The 23,130-nt window shown below is 34.5% G+C and overlaps 1 protein-coding gene and 1 pseudogene across 6 annotated transcripts; both read right to left on the minus strand.

The window, feature by feature from the left end:
* Positions 1–988: 988 nt before the first annotated feature.
* Positions 989–2,948, minus strand: LOC115965384 (annotated as a pseudogene). Its single transcript, XR_004086049.1, has one exon. The product of XR_004086049.1 is annotated as an anthocyanidin 5,3-O-glucosyltransferase-like (transcript).
* Positions 2,949–4,860: 1,912 nt separating this feature from the next.
* Positions 4,861–20,365, minus strand: LOC115963948 (TOM1-like protein 5). 5 transcript variants are annotated; one of them, XM_031083205.1, is made up of 11 exons: positions 19,993–20,365; positions 19,570–19,662; positions 18,340–18,458; positions 14,338–14,416; positions 14,036–14,134; positions 13,826–13,939; positions 9,675–9,832; positions 8,922–8,997; positions 7,587–7,672; positions 5,701–5,862; positions 4,861–5,455 (listed from the first exon to the last, which is right to left on the minus strand). In XM_031083205.1, the coding sequence occupies exons 3-11, from the start codon at positions 18,438–18,440 to the stop codon at positions 5,029–5,031; spliced, it is 1,302 nt and encodes a 433-aa protein (XP_030939065.1). In that variant the 5' UTR covers positions 18,441–18,458; positions 19,570–19,662; positions 19,993–20,365; the 3' UTR covers positions 4,861–5,028. The 5 variants fall into 5 exon arrangements, with proteins under 5 accessions (XP_030939065.1, XP_030939064.1, XP_030939067.1 ...); XM_031083204.1 differs by having other exon boundaries at positions 18,340–18,453; positions 19,965–20,365; XM_031083207.1 differs by having other exon boundaries at positions 14,087–14,134; positions 19,965–20,365.
* Between the last annotated feature and the right edge of the window lie 2,765 nt (positions 20,366–23,130).

Below are 23,130 nucleotides of genomic sequence, written 5' to 3' on the forward strand. Positions count from 1 at the left end.
TCAATTTCAACTTAGACTTTTCTTGAATTTTAGCATTCTCTTTGTTTTTTTGTTTTTTGTTTTTTGTTTTAAGATATAAAAGCCCTATTAGAGACAATTAAATATTGATAAATGGAAGTATATTTAGCCATTTTTTTTTGTTTGATTACATTCTCTTTATGTTAGTACATAAATGATATTGTTTTGTTTAGATTATGAACAAGGTGTTTGAGATTGGGGCCTTGAGATTTGGTAGTGAGAATAGAGTGGTTGAGGAGGTGTTCTGTTTTAAAAATAAAGTCTACATTTTATCTAGATGTTATTTTACTATTTTAAATATTAAATTTATAATATGGTACAAACTCCTAAAAATGTCTAATAACTATGCAGTGCCAATCTCATTTTATATATATATATATATATAATGAGATAGGAACTACAGAGTTAGAATAAGGAAAATTTATAAAATATGAATTAAGAAGATTAAATTTAAAATCATTCAGCAATATTGTGAGAAAACATCATAAATAAATAAATAAATTTTAGAAACAAACACCATAAATGTTATATAGCAATATAAGTACTATACATTATAATAGACTCATTGCACACCTTTTATGTGTGCAATAAGATTCTTTTTTATTTTAAGTTTAGTGAAATAATGTTTAAAATGAGATAGAGATAATGTCCTAATTTTTAGGATTTTGATAAAATTTTGAAAGCCTAAAAGTTAAGAATTCTTTAAAAAATAGTAAATTACTCTTTTAATCGGTTTGTATTTTTAAATTTAAAATTATTCAACTAAAAAATGGTGTTACTTTAGAGAATTTAAGAATTTGTATAAAAATATTTTAATATACAAAATGTTAAAAATCAAACATAAAACTCTCTTATTAATAGTATAAATGAGTCTTAAAAAAATAAAAATTATTTTCAAATGCAAGGACCAGCATCGCGCCCGACTTTATCTAGTTATCTAAAAATAAGAAACTTCAAAAAAAAAAAAAAAAAAAAAAAAAAAAAAAAGAAAAAAGAAAAAAGAAAAAAGAAGTGGTGTTCTTTCTTCTCCTAGTTTAATGCGGTGGCGTGCTATGTCTTTTACTAACTTGACAGACACTCGACAAATTACATTACATCCTGATACATGAACAAGATACAACCAAAGTCAACAAACAAGTCCTCACAATCAAACATGAGATATAAGTAGGTAAAGTTCACTATCATCCTTGCTTCCAAGAAGCCACCAAAGTGGTGAAGGCAGTGAAGGATGACCCACCACTAGTCCAAGCCGCCATAGCCATTGCTCTCATCTCTAGACTTCGCTGTCTCAGAACTTTCCCTTCCTCAAATTCCATCAACTGTCTCACCTTCTTTTCCACCTCCTCTGCACTCACCAACCCTTCTTCCTCTCCTTCCTTACAAGATACCATTGATGTTGATGTGTCAATGGGTATTGCCAGCTTCATTTCCTCCACCAAAGCTACAGCATTCAAGTGCTGTTCAGCGTACAAAGGCCATGCCACGATTGGCACACCATAGCTCACTGCTTCTAGCAGCGAGTTCCACCCACAGTGTGTCACAAACCCACCTACCGATTCATGTCTCAGAATAGCATTCTGGGGAGCCCAACACTTAACAACCAAACCCCTTCCTTTTGTCCTTTCCAAAAACCCTTCTGGCAATAGAATCTCTAACTGTGGTTGATCACTAGTAGAACCCTTAGGACTCTTTACCACCCACAAGAACCTCTGGTTGCTCCTCTCCAGCCCATGTGCAATCTTTTCATGTTGTGCTTCAGAAAAAGTACCTTTACTACCGAAGCACAAGAACACAACGCTTCTGCTCGGCTGTGCATCTAACCACGCCAAAGCTTCTGATGTTGAATTGCCGGATTGATCTTTAGCATCTGTGATCAATGGCCCAATGGAGTAAATAGCCAAATAGGCGGTGTTGCACCATTTGAAATACATGCACCACTTGCTATGGCATTGATTGCTTGTGGCTCAAGTATGTCAAATGTGTTTACTATGACCCCTTTTGATTTGGACATACAAGAGGCATAGTTAAAGAAGTAATGATAAACAGGGCCATCCCGGTCAAGCAAAGGTTGAGGCATGTAAGAGGCTTTGATGGGTGGTATTCCAGGAACGTGCAAGAGAGTGTCGTTGAGGTCCTTGAAACTTTTGGTGGTTTGGTTGTGTAGTGTTGGCAAGTGGAGAAGGATTGCGAGAGTAGAGGCACAAGAACTGAAGTAGTAGTAAGTTGGGATGTGGAGGTTATCAAGGCCATCATAGATGTAGACAGAAGAGGTTATAAGAGCAAGGATGGAGGAGGAGAGACACATGGTTTGTAGTGCATCAACAACGAATGAGGCATTGAGGCGCATGTACTCCAAAATCATGGCTAGCTGGTCTTGGGTTTCTTGGTGGGGTGGGATTGATGGAAGGGAGAAGAAAGTGATTGGAAGATTGGTTTTGGAGATATGGTTGATGTATGAGGAAGTGGTGGTGGATGTATCTAAAGGCATGGTTGGAACTAAGATTGTTATGGAGAAGTGGGGATGATGTTGTAGGATTAGCTTTCCTAGTTCTACTAAGGAGACCATGTGGTGGAAGCCAGGAACTGGATGCAACACTATGGTTTCTTTCATTTTATTTTATTTTATTTTTTCCTTTCTTCTGTGCAAGAGAGGGTTAGCAATTCCTAGAGGGCAAAAAAAAGGAAGAACAAGATGAGAAGAAAAAATGGAAGAAAAGCTTACGGTGATGAGATTTATGGATGCTTCTTCCTAGACGTGCTTCATCATGAGGAAATTGCTATTTGCTATGCTAGGGTGAGTGGAGAAGATAGGGATCGATGTTGGGTTATTTGAAAAGGTTGAGTATGAGATTACTTATTTTAGCTGCAAAAACCATGTCCTTGCAAAGACTCAACTAGAACCCTGCTGAGATGCTCTGTAGACCACACAATCCAAGCAAGTAATAAATGTGAGATAAGAGTAGTATAAAAAGTTGGAGTTAGGAACTCGAAATTGAAAAACTGGTATTACATCACATGCATGTATCACCCTCTCACGTGCGATGGACCCAGCATGGAATATTTTCTCCATCATGGGGGGTTGGAAATTTCATGTAACCTTCCTATTTTACATTGCCCAAAGTAACTAATCTGATTCTCAGCAAAAAAAGAAAAAGAAAAGTAATAATCTGATAAGTTGATTAGGAATTTTAATAAACCTCTATATTAAATTCATTAGTCAATATCATTACTTAACTAAATAATAATAATAATAATAATAATAATAATAATAATAATTTTATTATTAATATATATATACACTAATTAGCAATAATCCCAAAATTGTATGAAATAAGCCGGGTGTGCATACAATATTCATAACATTTATAGAAGTATATTTATAGGAAAATGTTTAGCAATGTGTATTTCACATCCAATTGTTACACATCGTGATTTGACATCAAATACTTTTTGAACTAAAATAGTAACTTGAAGTCATAATTTCGGTGTAAAAAATGTGTTCCACTGTATGTAACAACCAGATTTTTCACCAGATTTTTCAGTGCAAAAAGTGTGCAAGCACGATTGTATGTAACAACTTGCGTGCATTAGTATTTAGCATTTACTGACTAGTAACAGTTGCTTTTTGTTTAGCTTGTTCTAGTCTAGTCATTACGCAACCCAACCAAAAGATTTCAACCTTATAGCTTTTGAACTTTGAACCCATTGCAAGCTCAGTCCTTACTAGATGGGTTCAAAATATTTACAACCCATTGCATGCTCCTCTCTTAACTATAAATATATAAATATAAATATAAATATATATATATATATATATATATTTTATCAGGAAACAAATATAAATATTTAATACAAACAAATATTTTATCAATATAAATATTTAATACAAACAAATATTTTATCAAGAAATGTCATGACAAATTCAATGTAAGCAACACTTTCTAAAGCAGTTATATACACTAAACAATCAACTAGAGAGTGAGGAGACCCTTACCTGACATGAGGATGTGCAAATGTACTGCTTAGATTGTATGAGAGTGAGAGGGGGAGTGAGAGAGGAAGACTACAATGAATGTTGGGCTTGTATGAGAGTTAAGAGAGGAGTAATGTTTTGTTGCTGAATGTGTATGAGAGTTGAGAGAGGTTTTGTGAGAGTTGTATGAGAGTTGTTGAGAGAGGAATCAGTCAAATATTCTCTGAATCTCAAGAGATTGGACCAGACAAAACAAGATGGGACATGACCAAACCTGATGGGAAACAGATATGACCAATTCACATGGAGTTTCTGACAATATTTAAAAATTGAGTTTCTGAGACTCGATTTCACTTTTAGTAAACCGAGTCTCACAGACTCAAGTTTTAAGGGCATCTACATGGCATCTATGTCCACGTGGCGTCTAAGTGGAACTCGAGTTCCCCGTGTACTCCACGTGAAAATTTTGTCAATTCAGATCGTGAAAACCGAGTCTCAAAGACTCAATTTACAGGCCCAAAATTGAGTCTTTGAGACTCAAGATGTTATTAAATTAATTACTTTCGGAATCGGACCTACTAACTACATAGTTGGAAAATTAGGGTTAGTTACCCATTTTCGCCCAAATGATACCATGCTAAACGTTTTACTTTCTCCTATTGCCCTCACAACTGAACAGGTAGCATGTTAATGCCTACAAGATAATTTTGCTTTCTGGTTTGTGTAAGAAAGCATCTTCTACAAACTAAAAGTTCTCAAACGATGTCAAAAAAGATCTATCAACAACCTTCTTTACAGAAGCCTCCACTACCTTGCCTAATTTGTTTAAAGTTGCACACTCGAGGTAAAAGCACGAGATCATTTAAAAAAAAAAAAAAAACTCTATCTTAATTGTATCATGAAAATTTCAGTACTTTTATCCTTCATCTCTCTACAACACCCACCACCACCTCTAGCAAATCAGAAATCATAATAAATAAACTAGAAATACAAAACTCAGAGAATAACAAATAGAAGAAAGGTCCTCTAGTGTGTAATCACTCGCTAAAGTCTGTGCTTCCACTGCGGGAGCTACTGGTGTTGCGACTGTGTAACGAGAGACCTCTCACATGGCCAGCCAAACCAGAACCATCCACCTTGTTTTCCTGAAAGAATCTCTCCCTCTCCGTGTGTTTTGCAGGTGGAGGAGGAATTGCAACATGTGGAAGATCCCTCTCGGTCTGTTTTGGTGGGGGTGGAATGGCAATAGGTGGAGGCTCCCTCTCAATGTGTCTTGGTGACGGTGAAACTGCTACACGCGGAGGATATGCATTTCCTTCGCATGATGAATCCAAATTTACTGGTCGTATAAGTGGACGGTTTAGCCTTTCTGCTGGAATGGATGTTCCAAGCAAGCCCAAGTGGGGGCGGTCTTCAGACTGCTCTTCATCTTCAGGTCTTACACAAGCTTTTCCTTTTCGTAATCTGTCAAGTTTTGCAATCAAGAAAGAAGAGTTCAAATCAGGAAATTTGAGGACTTTTCTTTAAAAATTCCAGCACTGTCCCTCCCACAAATCAAAGGAAAAAGGCCAGGTTAGAGCAAAAACAATACACGGATTTTGATAATCGATATCAGAATTCAGAAGCCCATAAAAGCCAGGACAGGTACTCAAAAAAAAAAAAAAAAAAAAAAAAAAAAAAACCCCTAAGCACAATGTAGGCGGACATACCTTCGGAAAAGCTGTTCAGCCTCCTCTTCGTCCTCTGTTTCTTCATGACTGATGTGATTCGCAGTTGATGTAGACCGATCTGAAATGAGGGCATCATGCCTTGCAAGAACTTTCTGGAGTTGGTCATTTAATTCAATTGCTCGAGAAACCACCTTCTCATCCCTAAGTAAATAAGATGGGAGTCAACTAAAACTACAAGAGATAAGTACATGTAAAACACATGTATGAAAGCACATGATATTTATATACAAATCTGCATGTATATGATGCATTAAACACATTAGTATGTTGCCTGGTGAGCATATATTTTCATGTCCCTAGGATTTGCTAGTCATATCTATGCTTTACTCCAAAAGGACTAGTGATAAATGAAGCTAATAGTTGGACATATATGCAAGATTGACCTAGTATACACTCAATATGGAATTCAACACACACACACACACACACAATACTCTCACTTTAAATCCATACAATATTATTTTATTACAATTTCCCTACTAAAATCTCTGAAGCCAAATAAAATGTAAATAAAAAGTACTTAATTAATTAAATAAAAAAAATTGATTGATATAGAAAATAAAATGTAAATGTAAGTTATAATTTATATCTTCATGCTTGGCATCAATTTATTTTTTGTGTCCAGTGTTGTTGAGACTTAGTAACCATTTCCAACTATCAAAATGAGGGTTTATTAGAAAAACCCTTGAAATATTAATGCATTATAGCATTGTAGAAGGATTAAAAACAGCCAAAAAATTATTGGGCACATAGGTTAGAGGATGTTGCAATAACAGTGATACCATGACATTTTATAGGAGAATTTTTATTTCTTGACCAGATTAGGAGTTGGAAAATATTTTTTATAAAGAAATTTTGAGAATGGATTAATATTAAAAAAAAAGGTTTTGGGGATCTTCCCCCCCGGGCAGCTCTGCCCATGATATAATACCCTCTGTCATGACCTAGAGGTGCACCTAGTACATACTGATGTAAGACTGTAAACTAGGAATCAAAAGCTAGGAATTTTAGAGGTCTTAATAGTAAGTGAAACAAAAGCTAGGAATCAATGCCTAGGGTTGGCTAGAATCAGTAACAAGCCATTGGGAAATTTCATTAATCAAGCGAACTGTAAACTGTCTCATTAGAGTACAATAGTGTGCTTATATAGATTACCTACTATGACTTAATCCTAGATCTAATTGATTTAGGAAAGGCTAATTATTGACTTACAAAAATACTTGACTCTAGAAAATTTTAAATAAAATACTAATAACCTAAGTATTTAATAAGAACTCTAAAATTAAATCTAATGGAACAATAAAAAAGAACAATTGACTCATAAAATGAAATAAAACTGGATTAAAATAAATTTGTCTTCACGTTTCCCACATCACCGACATATATTGATGCAACTTCAATTTGACTAGGTCTGTTGACACTGTAAAACCACCTCCTAGTTGACATAATATTTTACACAGGCATAGCTTATATTGAGGACACCTGCTAAGTTTATTTTGAGAACAATGGCCATGTCAAGGAGGAAAGTATGCAGGGTAATCAACGTCAGTCATTGGAACTTGCTATAAAACTGAACCATGGTAACCACCATGAACAACATAGTTAGATTGGATTGTCCCACATCAGCAGTTGACCTAAACTTGGCTAATAGAACCTTTATGATGGTTATATCAATATTTGCATGAGATGCACATATACATACTTTTGAATATAATGATTTCTTGCTTTGTCAAAGAGCTTAATCAAAGGATTCTCACCTTATGGTTAAAATAAAATTCAGAAAGGACTGTGTGCACAATAGCTACAGGGAATAAGCAAAATGGCTATTGATTACTTAATGGCAAGATGAACCCAGAAAGCCTTACCGAGAAGTCATCACAAGATGCATAACTCTCTGCTTTTGGAACGAACACTGTTCCACAAGATCAAGTGTAAATTCATCCTTTGCCACCTGAAAAAACAATATCATAACAGTCAACATGAGATGCAAAATTTATGATTTCATAGATATATTTCAAGACAACACATTGATCAAACTAACTAACCTGCAATTCAAATATATGCTGATTATTGATTCAATTGAATATGAGGTTCACAAAGTGAAATACAATTCAAATATGTCATAGTCATTTGCCTCAACTTAATATAAGGTACACATACTGATGTGCATATTTGGCAAGCGACCTCAAAACCAACAGTACCTTTATACATAATCAACCCCAAAAATAAAACTACATGAAAAATTTGAATGAAACAAGAAAAGTTCAACACAAGGTTTCAGAAACTTTTTAAAATAATAATATATTCAAACCAAGAAATTAGCAAATGATGCCAGAGTTTTAACTAGCACGAAAAGTTGTGAGGCTCACACTTATTATCTTCTTCAAGTAGAAGGCATCAGAACATTTTTTAATAAGTATTCCATTAAGCAGCCAGAAAGGGGCACAACTCTAGTACACAGAGTATACAAAAGAAAGAAAAGGTACAATAGTATTATCTAAATTTTTTCATATCTGCTAGAAAATCCACCAGGTTCCAGATGAAAAAAGTAGACATTGACATCCACTCATACAGGGATTTAAAGAATAACAATTTCAACTGCACTGACAATAGCTCCTGCCCTTTAAAAGTGCATATATTCAGTTCTCTCCATATGGTCCACATTAAGCTCAAAGAAATTGAGCTCCAAGTTTCTGTACTAGTATGCTCACCAAAATTCCCTTTCCAGCAAGCTATAAGATCAACTACTGACTCCGGCATCACCCAAATTGGAGAACATTATAATAAAAGGGCAATCGTCAACGCTAAAACTACCAATCACTTTCTGTCTTTCAAGTTGTTGGGAGCTTCAATTAAATTGGTATAAGATTCCTTGCTAGACATCACAAATCTCACACCCAAAATAAGAAAACCAAATATGAGATCTAAACAACTTCAAATTGTAGAAGCATTGCCAAGAGCCATGTAACTCAATTGGCACCTCTTGGTGTTTCTAACATACAGGTTTAAATCCCCCCTCCCCTAACTACTGAATCATCAAAGAAAAAAGAATGGAGAAACATTATAATGAGAGATATCAAAGACGTGTTATAAAGATATCAATACAACAAAATTATCTGGTGCAATAAAACATATCAATGCAACTCAGTTTTCTATCAGGCCTTCAAATTCAAAAAAAAGACCATAGTCCACCATCATACCTCAGGATGCTGAGTATCAACAGCATCAAGGACTTCTGTTAAAACCTCTAATGCATTACTTGCCTTCTGAATTATACTGTATGGAATAGAAACAGAAATTTGTATGATTTTGCAGGCAGAACATATTAACATAGAGAGAGACACAGAGAGACAGAGAGAGACAGAGGTTTGTGTTTTGAGTAACATATATGAATATCATAAACCATGCAAAATACGCACATAGCAATATTGACGACTCCTGAATTGGCAACATAATGACTGCCTACCATTTATTAAAGCATTACCCATCATTAATTTAACAAACCAATCTAAAGGTGGGCCGAAATCAAGAGAGTCTAGATTTGACCATGAGGACATTACACATCAGTAGCAGGGAGCACAGAATGAATACTTACCCAAAACAAGGCCTAACAAAAGGATCATAAGTTAATATTACAACAGAAGTTTGTATACCAGCTTTGGTTATAATTTAGGCGTAGCAAATAGTTCAAAATGGATTAGAAATTGGTCATCCTCAAGGTCATACATGATAGAAATCACACACAGTGCGAAGCTCATAAAATAGGCCAAAAGTTCATTAATAAATTAATTCAGAAAATCATTGATTCTCTCTCATTTAGATTGTAATTTCCCATTTCTGTAATGTTTTAGGCTATCTTAGTACATGGCTGGTGTACATGAGGTACTTCCTCTTTATCAATAAAATTTATTACTTACTAAAAAAAATTTAGTAAATAAATAAGCAAAACACACCTAGACTCAGGAACAATCTGAGGCTCTGCTTGGAGAGCAACCCCTTCATTTCTAGAGGAGGCTAGTTCCCCATTAGGTAAATCATTCTTATTTTCTTGTGACGTAGGATGACTTGATTGGACAGCGTGGGGCCTTTGAGGAAACTGTACTCCTGCATTCTGAAAGACACACAAAGATTAAAAAAACGAAAAGCCCTAAAAAATAACATATCCAAAATATATAATTAAGAGTTCTGAATCAAAACAAAGATAGAGCCATTTACTTAAGATTTCTGGATTATTGCCAAGAACACAGATTATGTGAAGACCCTGTCCAAGACTGATACTTGCCTTTGCTTTAATACATAAAGCTCATATAGTATATTATCCACAACAGAGGCAGATGTTCCAACCATGAAAGTTAACATAACTAATATTACAAAGAAGCTGATAAAGAGTGAGAACTGAAGGGAAATTTTTTTAGCTTTATAACTGTTTAGATCATCATCTTCTCCAAACAAACTTCAAATTCCTAAGTGGACAAAGAAGAGAAGAGTGAAATTATCATTTACTCATGACTTAAGAGGCATATGCTTTCTGTCCCCCTAAATTTTGTCCTTCAAAACTCCTTGAAAGTACTGCTCATGAATAGATACAATGAGGAAGAGCTAGACTTTTGTATATATTAGCGATATTATTGTGTCTTGAAAATTGGGGGTAAGGCTACCCAAGATTCACCTCTCCCAAATCCCACAGAAGTGGGATCTTTTTTCACTGGATATGACCTCTATCATGACTTGAAAATGTGGGAAAGATTAGCTAAAGCATTAGATAACATATTGCCGAATCACACTTCATAAACCATGTATATCATTTCAAGGGGAGAAAATTGTCACAAATGATTATTGCTCTCATATTAAAATGATTTGAAACAATGGATGACACAATAAAAGCACGGTGGGGTGGGGAGACTTCTCTTGCAATATGCTTTCCTGATTTACTCACGATTAGCCATGAGAAGGAGGCGAGTGTAGCTGATTTATTAAGTTTACTAATGGGGTTCTCCACTGGGATGTCAATTTAATAAGGGCTATGCAAGATTGAGAATTGGAGTCCTTGTCAAACTTCATGGATACTATTTATGATGCCTCGGTGAGGGGAAGTGGGGAGGATAAAAAGATGTGTTGGGCACCAGATAAGCAAAGAGGCTTTCAGGTTAGTGGTTTCTATTGAGTCTTGCTTCATACTAGTGTCCAATCTTTTCCTTGGAAAAGCATATGGAAACCAAAGTCTAGGGTGATGCACTTGAGGGAGGGGGACACCAACACCAGATTATTTCTCAAAATGGATAATTCCAATAGAAGAAATAACGGTATTGAGAGCCTTATGGTTCATGGCAGCTTGTCTTCTGATCAAGGTATGATTGCTGATTGTATTACCTAATTCTTCATGAATTTATACCTGAGCAGCAAGTTGATCAACCATTTCCAGAAGTTTTGGTATTTCCAATGATATCCGGCGATAATGCAGATTGGCTAGATAGACCCTTTGAGGAGGCAGAAATTTTTGATGTCATACAGAATTTTAATGGTGATAAATCGCCTGGACCAAATGGGTTTCCAATTGCTTTCTTCCAAGCTTGCTGGGGGATTCTCAAACCTGATCTTATGGCTGTGTTTCGTCACTTTTTTGCTAATAAAGGTAAGTTTGAGAAAAGTTTGAATGCAACATTCATCACTCTCATCCCTAAAAAGAATGCAGCAATTGAAGTCAAGGATTTTCGTCCCATTAGTCTTGTTTTGGGGGGGAATCATTGCTAAGGTCTTAGCCACAAGACTTCGCACAGTCATGGAAGATATAATTTCAGCTTCACAAAATGCTTTTGTGAGGAATAGACAGATTCTTGACCCTGTACTTATCGCTAATGAATGCCTTGACAATAGGTTGAAAACTGGTTTGCCAGGGCTACTTTGCAAACTAGATGTTGAGAAGGCTTTTGATCATGTAAATTGGGGATTTCTCATGCAGTTACTAGAATAGGGTGGGTTCTCTACTAAATGGAGGCGGTGGATTTTCTTTTGTATATCTACAATTTGCTTCTCTATTCTGATTAATGGCTCTCCTTGTGGGTATTTTGAGAGTTCCAGGGGGTTGAGACAAGGTGACCCATTGTCTCCTTTGCTGATTGTCTTGGTTATGGAAGCTCTTGGAAGAATGTTGGATAAAACTATCCATGATGGTCACATGTCAGGCTTTGGTTTGGGTAATTTAGAGGGAAGATCCTTGGCGGTGTCTCATCTTCCATTTGCGGATGACACTCTAATTTTTTGTGAAGTTGATTTGGATCAGATTTTGTTTCTCCAAATAATCCTTATTTGGTTTGAGGTGGTCTTTGGTCTAAAGATAAATTTGGGCAAGTTAGAGTTGGTTCCTATTGGTTTGGTGCATAGTTTTGACTTATTGTTGAATGTCCTTCACTGTAAACAAGGTACTCTTCCAATGAAATATCTGGGTCTTCCTTTGGGAGCTAAATTCAAGGATAAGACAATATGGAACCCAATTTTGGAGAAGATTGAACGAAGATTAGCAAGATAAAAACGTTTGTACTTATCCAAGGGAGGTAGAGTCACTTTAATTAAAAGCACTCTATCTAATTTACCCACTTATTTTCTATCTTTATTTCCTATACCTGCTGCAATGGCTAACCGAATTGAGAAACTTCAGCAGAATTTCTTATGGGGTGGCATTGGTGATGAACCAAAATTTCATTTGGTTAAATGGGCTATTGTTTGTACTCCCATTTCTTCGGGTGGCTTGGGGATAAGGAAGGTAAGACTTTTTAATGAAGCTTTGCTTGGGAAGTGGCTATGGAGATTTGGGATGTAGAAAGATGCCCTTTGTAGGCAAGTGATAAAGGTGAAATATGGCTGTGGATGGGGTGGCTAGTGTACTAGGGCTGTTCCTTTTTTGATATCAATAAACTTCTTACTTATCAAGAAAAGAAGAAGACATGTTTGAATTTTGGATTGATGTTATATGTGCAAATGTAAAGGGGAATCAATAGATGGCTATATATGGATGGCTACTCTGCATTGCATGATGTGGTGTCTTTGGAGAGACAGAAATAACCGGTGCTTTGAAGATATAGAGAGAACTATGACTGAGCTAAAACTACGCTTCTTTAGAACTATGTTAGATTGGATGTCTATTTTACGTAGTCAATCTCTATGTTCGGTTAGTGATTTGATAGACTGACATAATTTTCGTGATTGATTGTATTGTCCCTTGTCATATACTTCCGATACACTTGGGTGACTCTATTTGATATTAATATATTCTTATTACTTATTAACCCAAAAAAAAAAAAAAAACTAGGTTGTCCAAGTTCCATTCCACTTAACCCCTCTTTAGATGCCATAATATCTATTTCTTAATTAACAACTAAGAAGGATTGCTATGATTTAGTTGTATTCCATAATAAATTTTCATTAAAATAATCTTTTAATGAAAAAATAAGTAAAAGCTTAAATTGTAAGAAACCCTATCACTAGTATCACTACATTAACACATTGATATTGCTAGCCCCTGCCCAAAACCCTACATCACCTTTTTTATGGGCCATAGACTAAGTTCAGTAAAACTACATAGAATGATGGCCACTACCATTATCATTGGAACACACAATTGGTGTACTTGATCAATTGGTTATAAATATCCACAGAAAAAATGCATTTATGTTCCAAATGTTTATATGTTATCAAACAAGCTCTATCAAGTCCATATGCTATACTAATCAATTAAATGTCTTGAAATTCTCATAAAAGTGACAAAGATTAAAAAGGAGCCATTTGTTACGGCTTAATTTATAAATCAATCCAGCTTATTTTCTTAGGGGCAGCTTTTTAAAGCTTACTTTTTCTCAGGCACAGCTTACACAAACCCAACTTATTTTTATCTCATATTCATTTAAATTTTATTAGATTGATACTTAATGTAAACATACTAGTAATTGTGAGGAAGAAAAAGCAAAGATATTTATTCTCTCTGTACTTTCAACTTCATACAACACACTTTATAAGATCCACTCTCATTTTTGTCTAAACATGCCATGATTTTGACCCAACCATATGCTATGACTCTAAAGTATTACAGATGCTGCAGTTCTATACCTACCACCAAGTCATAATATGCATCATAATACTGGGTGAACTTTCCAGAAGCACCACCAAGGGATGTCTGTGTGGCATCTAGAAGAAGAAATATCCGTTCTCGTACAGGCAAGTCTGACTGCAGCCAACAAAAAGGGTTGAATGAAAGGTAAGATAATCAAGTAACAAATATATAAGATCGCCCAATAGTCAAAAACTGTCTACATGGGAGCACCTTTTTCTTCACTATCTTCACAAGAATAGGGAGAATCCCTGTATCAATCACCTGCTTATGAATATGTTCTCCAATATTGTTCATCAACATCTCCAACAGCTGCAAAATCAAAAGATAAATGCATGGTTGAATAGCAAGCCACAAAACAACAGAGCATTACAGAAATAGACCCAAGTTATGATAACCATATCTTATGTTATAAGAAGGGGGAGGGGGGGGGGGGATTTGGGAAACATCAATAAAATGTGAGTGATAATTAGTTAAAACCAAGAAAACATTTCCAAAACCAACATCCAACTCACCATAACAGCATAGAGCTGAGTATTTGGGTGTTTACTCCCCAGTCGTTTTTTGATAGCTTTAATAACATCTTTAGCTTGCCTGCATATTTAGAACCAACAAACCATGTTGAGCAAAAGACGACGGAAGCAAATCAAATGAGAAATTTTATAAGTGAGCTTCACTTGTTGATGAAGTAATTTGTGCCAGAGTCAAGCCAAAACCAAAACAGGCTTGAATTTCAAGCCAAAGAGTTTAAAAAGCCATGATGGGGCAATGTGAATCTAGACATGATTACATCAGTATACAGCAGGGTTAGGAATCATGCAGCACTAGTGAGAAATCCACTTGAAAATTTAAGAGAAACATTATTTATGAACAGCTAATATGTTAAAAAGAAGAAGATGAATGACGAAATTAGGTCAGAACTCAGAAGAGAGCTGCCATTAATCAATTAGAATGGTTTCACTTTAATTAAAAAAATCAATTAAATCTTGACAGCATGCCAACATCGGAAAGTCAAGTGGCATTCATGCTTGTCAACAGATTCAGCTCCAAAACCATAAAATCTTTGTTTGTTCATACTCTTTTTTATTGGTCCAGGGTGTGGGGTTTTACACACTGTTCTGTTATTTCTGTGTTTCTAGATTCCCTTAGCTCCAACATTTGATTTACTGGTATTCTTATGATCCTTTGTGTTCATCATCGTGAGCACGAGGTTTTCTTTCTTTATCAATAAATTTGAATTCTTACCTATCAAAAATAAGGATATGGTTGAGCTTCATCAAGATATAATACCCAAGAGGGGCACCACCAGCCAAGTTTCATTGCCCTAGAAAATGCTAATATCATTTCCACTACTGAATATATAGTGCCAGAATACTGTAAGCTGATCATTTCTCTATGGTATTCAAAAGTTGAAAGTTGTCCACATCCAGCTTGAATATAGACAAGCAAGCTGAGACAAACTCAAACTTGGTCAATTCGATCTACGTGAACAAGTCTAGCTTGAACATCACAAGGGCACACTCAAGCTGGCAATTGGAAATTACCAGTTTGTGCAGATAATTGTATGCATGTTAGTAAATCTTTAATTTAATATTATAAGTCTACATGCATGCATACTCGCTTGAGACTACATACAGATATTCGTATGTATGAGATATCCCAAATTAAAATTTGTTGCAAAATTTTCAGTGATAAACAAATGGGTGCTAAATCTTATTCTCCCAAAGTCATAACCATCAACAAGAACCAAGAATTCTTTAAAAAGAATGCTTGAGATGCATTTAATTTAATAGCTGTCTTCTGTTTGGTAGAATGCTTTGTGCTTCTGCAAAAAAGCACTAGAAAAACACACCTGAGACGTGCTTCCTTAAACAAGCTTCGTTACAGCCAAGCAAAGCACTTAGATCTAAGGCCATCTCCAAACTCCCCCCACCCCAACCCTATGCATATCAATGCTTATCTATCCTAAAGGTAGTACATGCTTTTCATCTTCTATGACTATCATAATTATTAGTTATAAGTGTACAGACAACTCTTAACATTTATAAAGTTCCATATAACTTTTTTTCTGCAAAGACCATTTTCTTTATGCAACATGCAATATATAATTATACAGTGATACATACAAAATACTCAGGATCTAATATCCAGCAAGCATCATTTTCAATGGATTGTCCAAATCAATATCTCCTGCTTTTTGTCAGCTTAGGGGAAGGGTAAAGCAGACTCAAAAGCAATCCAAATAAGTCAACTAGTCAATTGAGCAAGATCCATGCCTAACCAAAATAAGCCCAAATGATTCCCTTTTAAAAATCCCCTTCCATTTGATTATTTGACACGAATCAAGATACAATCACTAGATAACATCATAACTACACCAAATTCCTGCCCAAACACGCATCTAAGGCCGCGTTTGGCAATGTGTAAAATATTTTCAATTGTTTGTCTGTGTTGTGAAAAATACACCAAAAATTTATTTTTTGTGTTTGGTTTTGCATGTAAAACCTATTTCCATTAGCCCAGCCACCACAGTCACCACCATAAACCCAGCCACCATTGGCCACTATAAACCGAGCCACTAATAGCCACCATCAACCACCACATAACCAATTAACCTAAAAAAATCATAATCAACAAACCCACCACTGATCCACCATTGAAACCCACAACAAACACATCACATAACCTGAAAAAACCCACCCCATCCAATGTTGAAAACCACAACAAACTCATCACATAACCTGAAAAAACCCACCCCAGCCACCGATCCACCATCCCAATCAGTCACCATCAATGCTAGAACTCACCCCCAACTCATAAGATCTGTGAAACCCAGCCACCGATCCTCCAAAACCCAAGAACAAATATTATTTACAATAATAAAAAAGAAAAAAAAACTCTAAAAAATAAATCCAAAGAGGGCAGTGATATTGTTGAGTTGGCGACAGCATGAGTGGGTGGTGTGTTGTAGATCAGTGACATGCAGTTCAAGAGTCGGCCTTGGTTGGTCAGAGGGAAAGAGAGAGAAAGAGGGAGGAAGAGAAGAGGAAGAGAGACGTCGAGAGGAGGAAGATAGAGGGACGGCGGACAGAGCTTGCATTGCGGTCCGAATCTTCTGGTGCTCTCTCTCTCTCTCTCTCTCTCTCTCTCTCTTCAGGTTGCTGAGTTGTGAGGGAGGCTGGAAATGGGTTGAAGGTAAAATAACTATGTAATTGGTTTTATGGAGTTAGGGGCTCTATTTTACGTTCAACTGAAATTTATTTTCAATTTGACCATAATTTCATGTGTACCCAAACAACCTCAAGGGTGTAAAATTTTTTCCCAATTTCGTTTACAGTTGAAACAAATGCAGCCTAATTCGTCTGAACCTAGTTGTTCCTTAACCTTATGCCTCACAAAACTCCATAATCAACCTCGCACAACACTCGTCCAAATAACACCACGCAAGAAGCTCACTTAATAGAAACCTGTCCCTTTCAAAATTTTTCTAAGTTGATGATACTGTCCACCTCAACAGTTTACTTCATACACCACAGATCTTCTCCCAAACACCCAAAAATGGTCCAATCTTCAAATATTCGAGAAAATTGGAAGAAGTAAATTGGAGGGAAGAAAAATAATAAAAATTATCCAGACTACTTTCAGAGCCATTGAGACTTCATTGCCCTACCATCTTGCATCCCTGCATGCATGGAGCCATCAAGTCCCAAGCAGGTGGACTTGTAAATGCACAACTTTGAGAGATCAAGGTGAGGAGGAAATTAACCAACCCAATGTTTTGGACTCCATTAAGTTAGAAATGCTACTTATGCTAAGTATCATATCGATCACACTTGAAAACCTCAAATATCTGTATGTAAACATCTTCCACCATTAATTACCAAAGTATCACAACCTAGATTTGTTGTAAGCCTATATACAGAATCACAAGCCTGTTCCCATCTTAACTCAGTGAATGAGAACAACTTATCTTAGTCAAACATTTGATGTAAATAAGCTACAAATGTCTTCTCCAAACCTGCTTATATTTTGGGGCTAGATTCATTGGTTTGATAAACCCAAAGGCAATGACAAAACAGGAACTGTTTTAGATGGGAACCATTTTATCTTTGCAGTTACTGCCTTAATTGCCAATATGTAGAAACAAAGATAATCATACAATAATGATTTAGTATGAATAGAAATTCTATAACAAGCACTTACTCTGCAAGCACATTTTCTGCCACTATAACTATACAATATCTTAAGAGAAGTCCACAACATTTTCACAACAAATTCTAAATGGTAAGTTGTTACTGGTTCTAATTAAAATCCACCATTGAAATTACTTATTTACCCACCAGTAACAACCTGCCACTTAAGATTTGTTGTGAAAATATTGTGGGCATAGCATTTCTCATATCTTAAATTCCCATTAATAGATCAAAAACCTTAGACAGACAATCAAAACTAAAATCTTATAGAGTTTCTAATCTTCTACTCAATTAAATTAAACTGAAAGACTCAATGAATCATACCTTTGATCATGAGCAACTAATTCACAAATTTGAATGTTTTTCGTCCAATCCGTTTCAGCCAATTTCTCACTTGTCGCAGAACTGACAAGCTCAGCCGCCATCTTTTGCTTAATTCTAGACTTCAAATAAAAATATCACAAAATGGGTTCAGGTTAGAATTTGGAAACACATTATGATTAAAGAAAAGAGGAATTGATTTATTTCAGATGTAATTTTTAAAGTGGGCAAAACAGCGTCTTTTGAGATAACATCTCAGATGTGTATACACACATAAAAATACTGACACCTCTGCACATGCAACAGTTCCTCATTGTTGATAGACCATGTTTTGTTGTCATATATTAAGGAGAATTAAATCCACATTGGTTTCTACATCACACAGTTATTTCAAAATCATACATGACTATTCAAAAGGCTCAGTAACTCTCAGGAGTGTCTTATCCACAAAACAACGATCATATGGCCCCACATGTAGATGTGGGTACCAATATAATCAAATGCACATAGAAAAGTTATATTTATTTATAGGATTAGCTTAGCCTATACTTGCAGTTTGAAAAATATGAACACGCACACAGTTTAGTTTAGTTAATGACTTTTCACTCTCCCTAAAAAGTTTTTTTGATAGGTACACTGTCACTCAAATTACATTACAATATTTCTCTGACACTAAAATTCACAAACCCAAATTTGCATTCATGCCACAACCTCGCTAGATTTTCAAATTAAAGCCTATCACTTACTCCCAAGGAAAATCAGCATGGTACCAGTTGGATTTGAGGACTTAAAACCAGAGGTTTGAAGACTAATTGCTAGTATAACTTGCTAGATATGAATTTTAACAGCAATTAATGAATTTGAGCTTTGAGGACTTTGCTTCAACAAAAACACATGTAATGTTACCAAATTGTAATAACATGATCTAACACATAATCACATATTAATAAAGCTTAAATCTGCCAACCGCCTTGTAGCTTAGAGGCATTGCCTGCTCTCATTCTAGAGGAGAACCAGGGTTCAAATCCCCCCTCCCTCATTGTTATAACTATCGAATTATTAAAATAAATAAATAAAGCTGAAATCCATCTTTTTCTTCAAATGCTTCCATCCAAATGACCACAATTGAATTTCAGCATAGAAATGAAACAAAGTAACTAACTTCAAGGACCCGAGTATCAATAATAATATAATAATGCATTAAATGATTAAAAAGGAAAAATTTAAACATACAATTCACTGACAAAAGGCAGGAAGCCCAATCAAGCACAAGTGTTCAATAATTGGAACCCACTTCGAATCCAAAACTGCATATAGCATACTACTCTGCAATCAATCAAAACCAGATCTTTATGAGGTTAGAAAACAGAACTTCAATTCGTTATAAATACTAGTACTTCAAACAAAAACAAAAAACAACAATCGTTAATATTAGATAAACTTTTTAAAATAAACAACATTGAATTGCAAGCAGAGATTATAAAATTTAAATAAATAAATAAAAAGTGGAGCAAGAAATTTTGAAGAAACTAATAAAGCTAGCCTCAGATCTCAAGAGAAACATGTACATAATGCAAATGGGTTCATTCAAAAAAATTACTCAAAAAAATTGAAGAAAACAAGAATACCAGAGAAGATAGAGAAGAAGACAGAGACAATGAGAAGGAAGGTGAAGAAGAGCTGGTAAACCCTAGAGAGTCTCAGCATTTCCAAATCACTCAAACTCTCATAAATAAATTAAAGATCTTTCTTTCTTTTTTTGAACTTTTTTATTTTTCTCTCTCTATCTTTTTTGGGTAGTATAATAAATAAGTTGATGGGTTTTGTGTGAAGAGGACGGTGGGTGAGGGAATCAATCAATCTAATAAGAATCTAAAAAAATGGGTTTGTGTTTGTTTTACTGAATAATATAAAAGTTGGGATGGTTATTAGAAGAAGCAATTAGAAAGAAAGCATCACCACCGCCATTCGCATTTGGCAAATGGACCTGTCTCTCTGTCTGTGTAAAAGGTAAAGCTAGCTAGTAGCTATTTAACACCTTATTTCTTTCCTTTTAAAGCACAATTATATATTTTTGGCTCCTCTACACTCACCCATGGCTTCACATCTTTTCTATTCTCACTTCACACGTATGTCCTTTCTATTTTTCCTTTTTTTTCTTTTTATAACCGTTTTGGTCCACGAGCAAACACGAAATCATAATCTATATATAAAATAATAGGTGAAGCAGAGAGAGTATGAAATTAAATTCCAAATTAGAACTCTAATTTTGTGCCATGTGTCTAGAATCTGAAATTGAAGTTAAATTTTGCATCATGTGGTTAAATGTATGTGGACTCATTCTCATTAAAACCACTTCTATGTATCGGGTCAAGTGAGTTACCGTGCTAATTAAGTTTTTTCTTAATTTTGTAGTCAAACATGAAAACCAAAGAGATTAATATCGGTGATAAGAACTTGGTTTGGGTACATTGCATAATTTCCAAAAAGATAGCAAAGCCAGAGTTTGCATCTTTGTTATAAATTGCTTACAAAGTTTGCATTTTTACATTTGCACTGAGTTTCGAATTAAGGTGCTTTCTTCTTAGTTCTAATACTGAGTTTTGTTTACTATTTACTTACAAAGTTTGTTTCTTTACATTTGTTATAAATTGCTAATATGTGATTAGATGCACATTATGCCTAAAATTCACTATCCTTATATTTGGCTTTTTGTTCAGGTTTGGCACCTATAACAATGAAGAAAGCACTGCTGTGGACCGATGGATGATACTTTTTGCAGGCTGCAAAGGAACTTAGTGATCAATGGAATCTCACGCGAATTGGAGAGGATCCGGCTGTAGATGTCTGGATGGTAGATATGAGTCACTATGTTTTTAAAATGTTCAGTGAAGGTAAAGGTTATGAATTATGTAAAATTTTCGGAGACAGATTTATTATTCTATATTTATACAAGTTTGGTCACCTTCTTGGAGTGGATCACTCCACCCTGTCTTTCTACTGGAATTTTTTATTCAAATTGTTACAATTTAATTCGAAATTTTATTTGAATTTTCTTATTGTTGTTACTATCATATATTATCATTCCAATTGTTCAATTAGAATCTGAAATTGGAGTCCAATTTTACTATACACGTGTACAATCTAATTATTCTTAATTTTGTTGTCATGTGCAGAAGCCAATGAGATGAAATTAATAACACATTAAACACTAATGCTTTGGGAATCGGTAGTACCAATCTAAATCCATTGGACTTGCTTCGTGATAATACAACTATGAAGGATGTATAAAAACATGCACAAACCCCTCTCTCTATAAAAAGAGATTGGAGAGAATTTCTTTTATCAGCCATGGAACTTCAGAGGTTTTTTCTTCACAAAAATGCCCATCATGTTACAAAATGACTCATCGTAAAACTACAAAATGAGTACAACTTTGAGGGTTTTTTTTTTTTTTTTAATTTAAAATTTTTTAAGTTGTGAAAATTTCAATCACCAATAGAGATTGAAGATTCAAAAGCGTGAATGGATCTTTTGGATAAACATTGTCACCAAGGTTCATCTTTCTGTGTAAAATATATATACTGCTAAGTTTTGTTAATGAAATTTTCTTGTTAATAATATGAATTTAGACTTAATTGAGTCTTTTAAACATGAATAAACTCATGATTAATAATATATCCATTCCCGTGCGGTAGCACGGGGCTACATACTAGTAATAATAATAATACGATATTTTTTGTATTAATTAAATAGGTAAATTTTTATTAGTTCGCATCTTGATCCATCACTAGCATTAATTTTTTATATATTACTATGTTACTAATAATATATATATTGGTATAGAATTTTTAGAACAATTATTAATTACTTCAAGATGATTTTTTATTCTCACTTAATATGTATGCGCTTTCAAGTTATGAATCAATTATCAATTATTTTTTATTTCTAAAAATTCTTAAAACAAAATTAAATAAATAAGTCTTTCATTATGGAAGATGATTTTCTAATCAATTCTTTTTTTTTTTCTTTTTTTTTATACGTTGGAAGGGAGATTACAGCTAAATTAATTACAAAGTCAATTATAAATGATTTTTTGTATTTTTAAAGAACATCGTTCATCAAGTATAGATGATCTATTTAGGTGAAAGGTATGAAAAACAATTATTTTGTGTATATCTTTTAATTGATTTTTAAAGATAATTTCAGTGTCTATTTTGTGATAATTGTTCTTATCATCAGACTAAAATATCAATTGATTTTTTGTATAGGAAGAGATTGGGTTCAAACCTTCTTGTTCGATAACAAATTTTTGTACCAATTGAATAAACTAAAACCCAATTTTAATTAATATTTTTGTTAATATTCAATTAACGTTGTTATGGATCAACATGGAAATAATAATAAGAAGAATCTTCTTTGATATCCCACACCCGTTCGGTCCCAGATCTCAGCTACAATCAAATTTAAAAGTGCAAGATAATTGTTAATCCCTTTTTATTTGTTTCTTTATTTTCTTTATCTGTCTGGCTCGTTTATATGCTCAAGAAGATAGGCAATTGTTTGAAACTTTGAATGATATTTTTGAAATAGAAGAAATCAAGATAGCATATAAATTACTTAATTTTTGTCGAGAGTCCAAGAAGCATGAAAACCGTCTTTATCATTTCTTTTTTTTTTCAAAACCGACGTGAATTATTATACCTTTTTAAACATTCAAAATTTTATTTTTATATTTTGGATTTTTCAACAGAAATACACTAAGCTTACTTGGATATGTTTTTACGAAGGAAA

This window comes from Quercus lobata, chromosome 10, assembly GCF_001633185.2.
Source record: "Quercus lobata isolate SW786 chromosome 10, ValleyOak3.0 Primary Assembly, whole genome shotgun sequence".
NCBI classification, from domain to species: Eukaryota; Viridiplantae; Streptophyta; class Magnoliopsida; order Fagales; family Fagaceae; genus Quercus; species Quercus lobata.

Coding starts and splice junctions, on each gene's coding strand:
- LOC115963948 (XM_031083205.1), bottom strand. CDS start 18,440: ATGGCGGCTGAGCTTGTCAGTTCTGCGACAAGTGAGAAATTGGCTGAA. Junction 13,940..14,035: donor TGAAGATAGTGAAGAAAAAG/GTGCTCCCATGT, acceptor TGTTGGCTGCAG/TCAGACTTGCCTGTACGAGA. Junction 9,833..13,825: donor ATGCATATTATGACTTGGTG/GTAGGTATAGAA, acceptor TGTGTCTTTCAG/AATGCAGGAGTACAGTTTCC.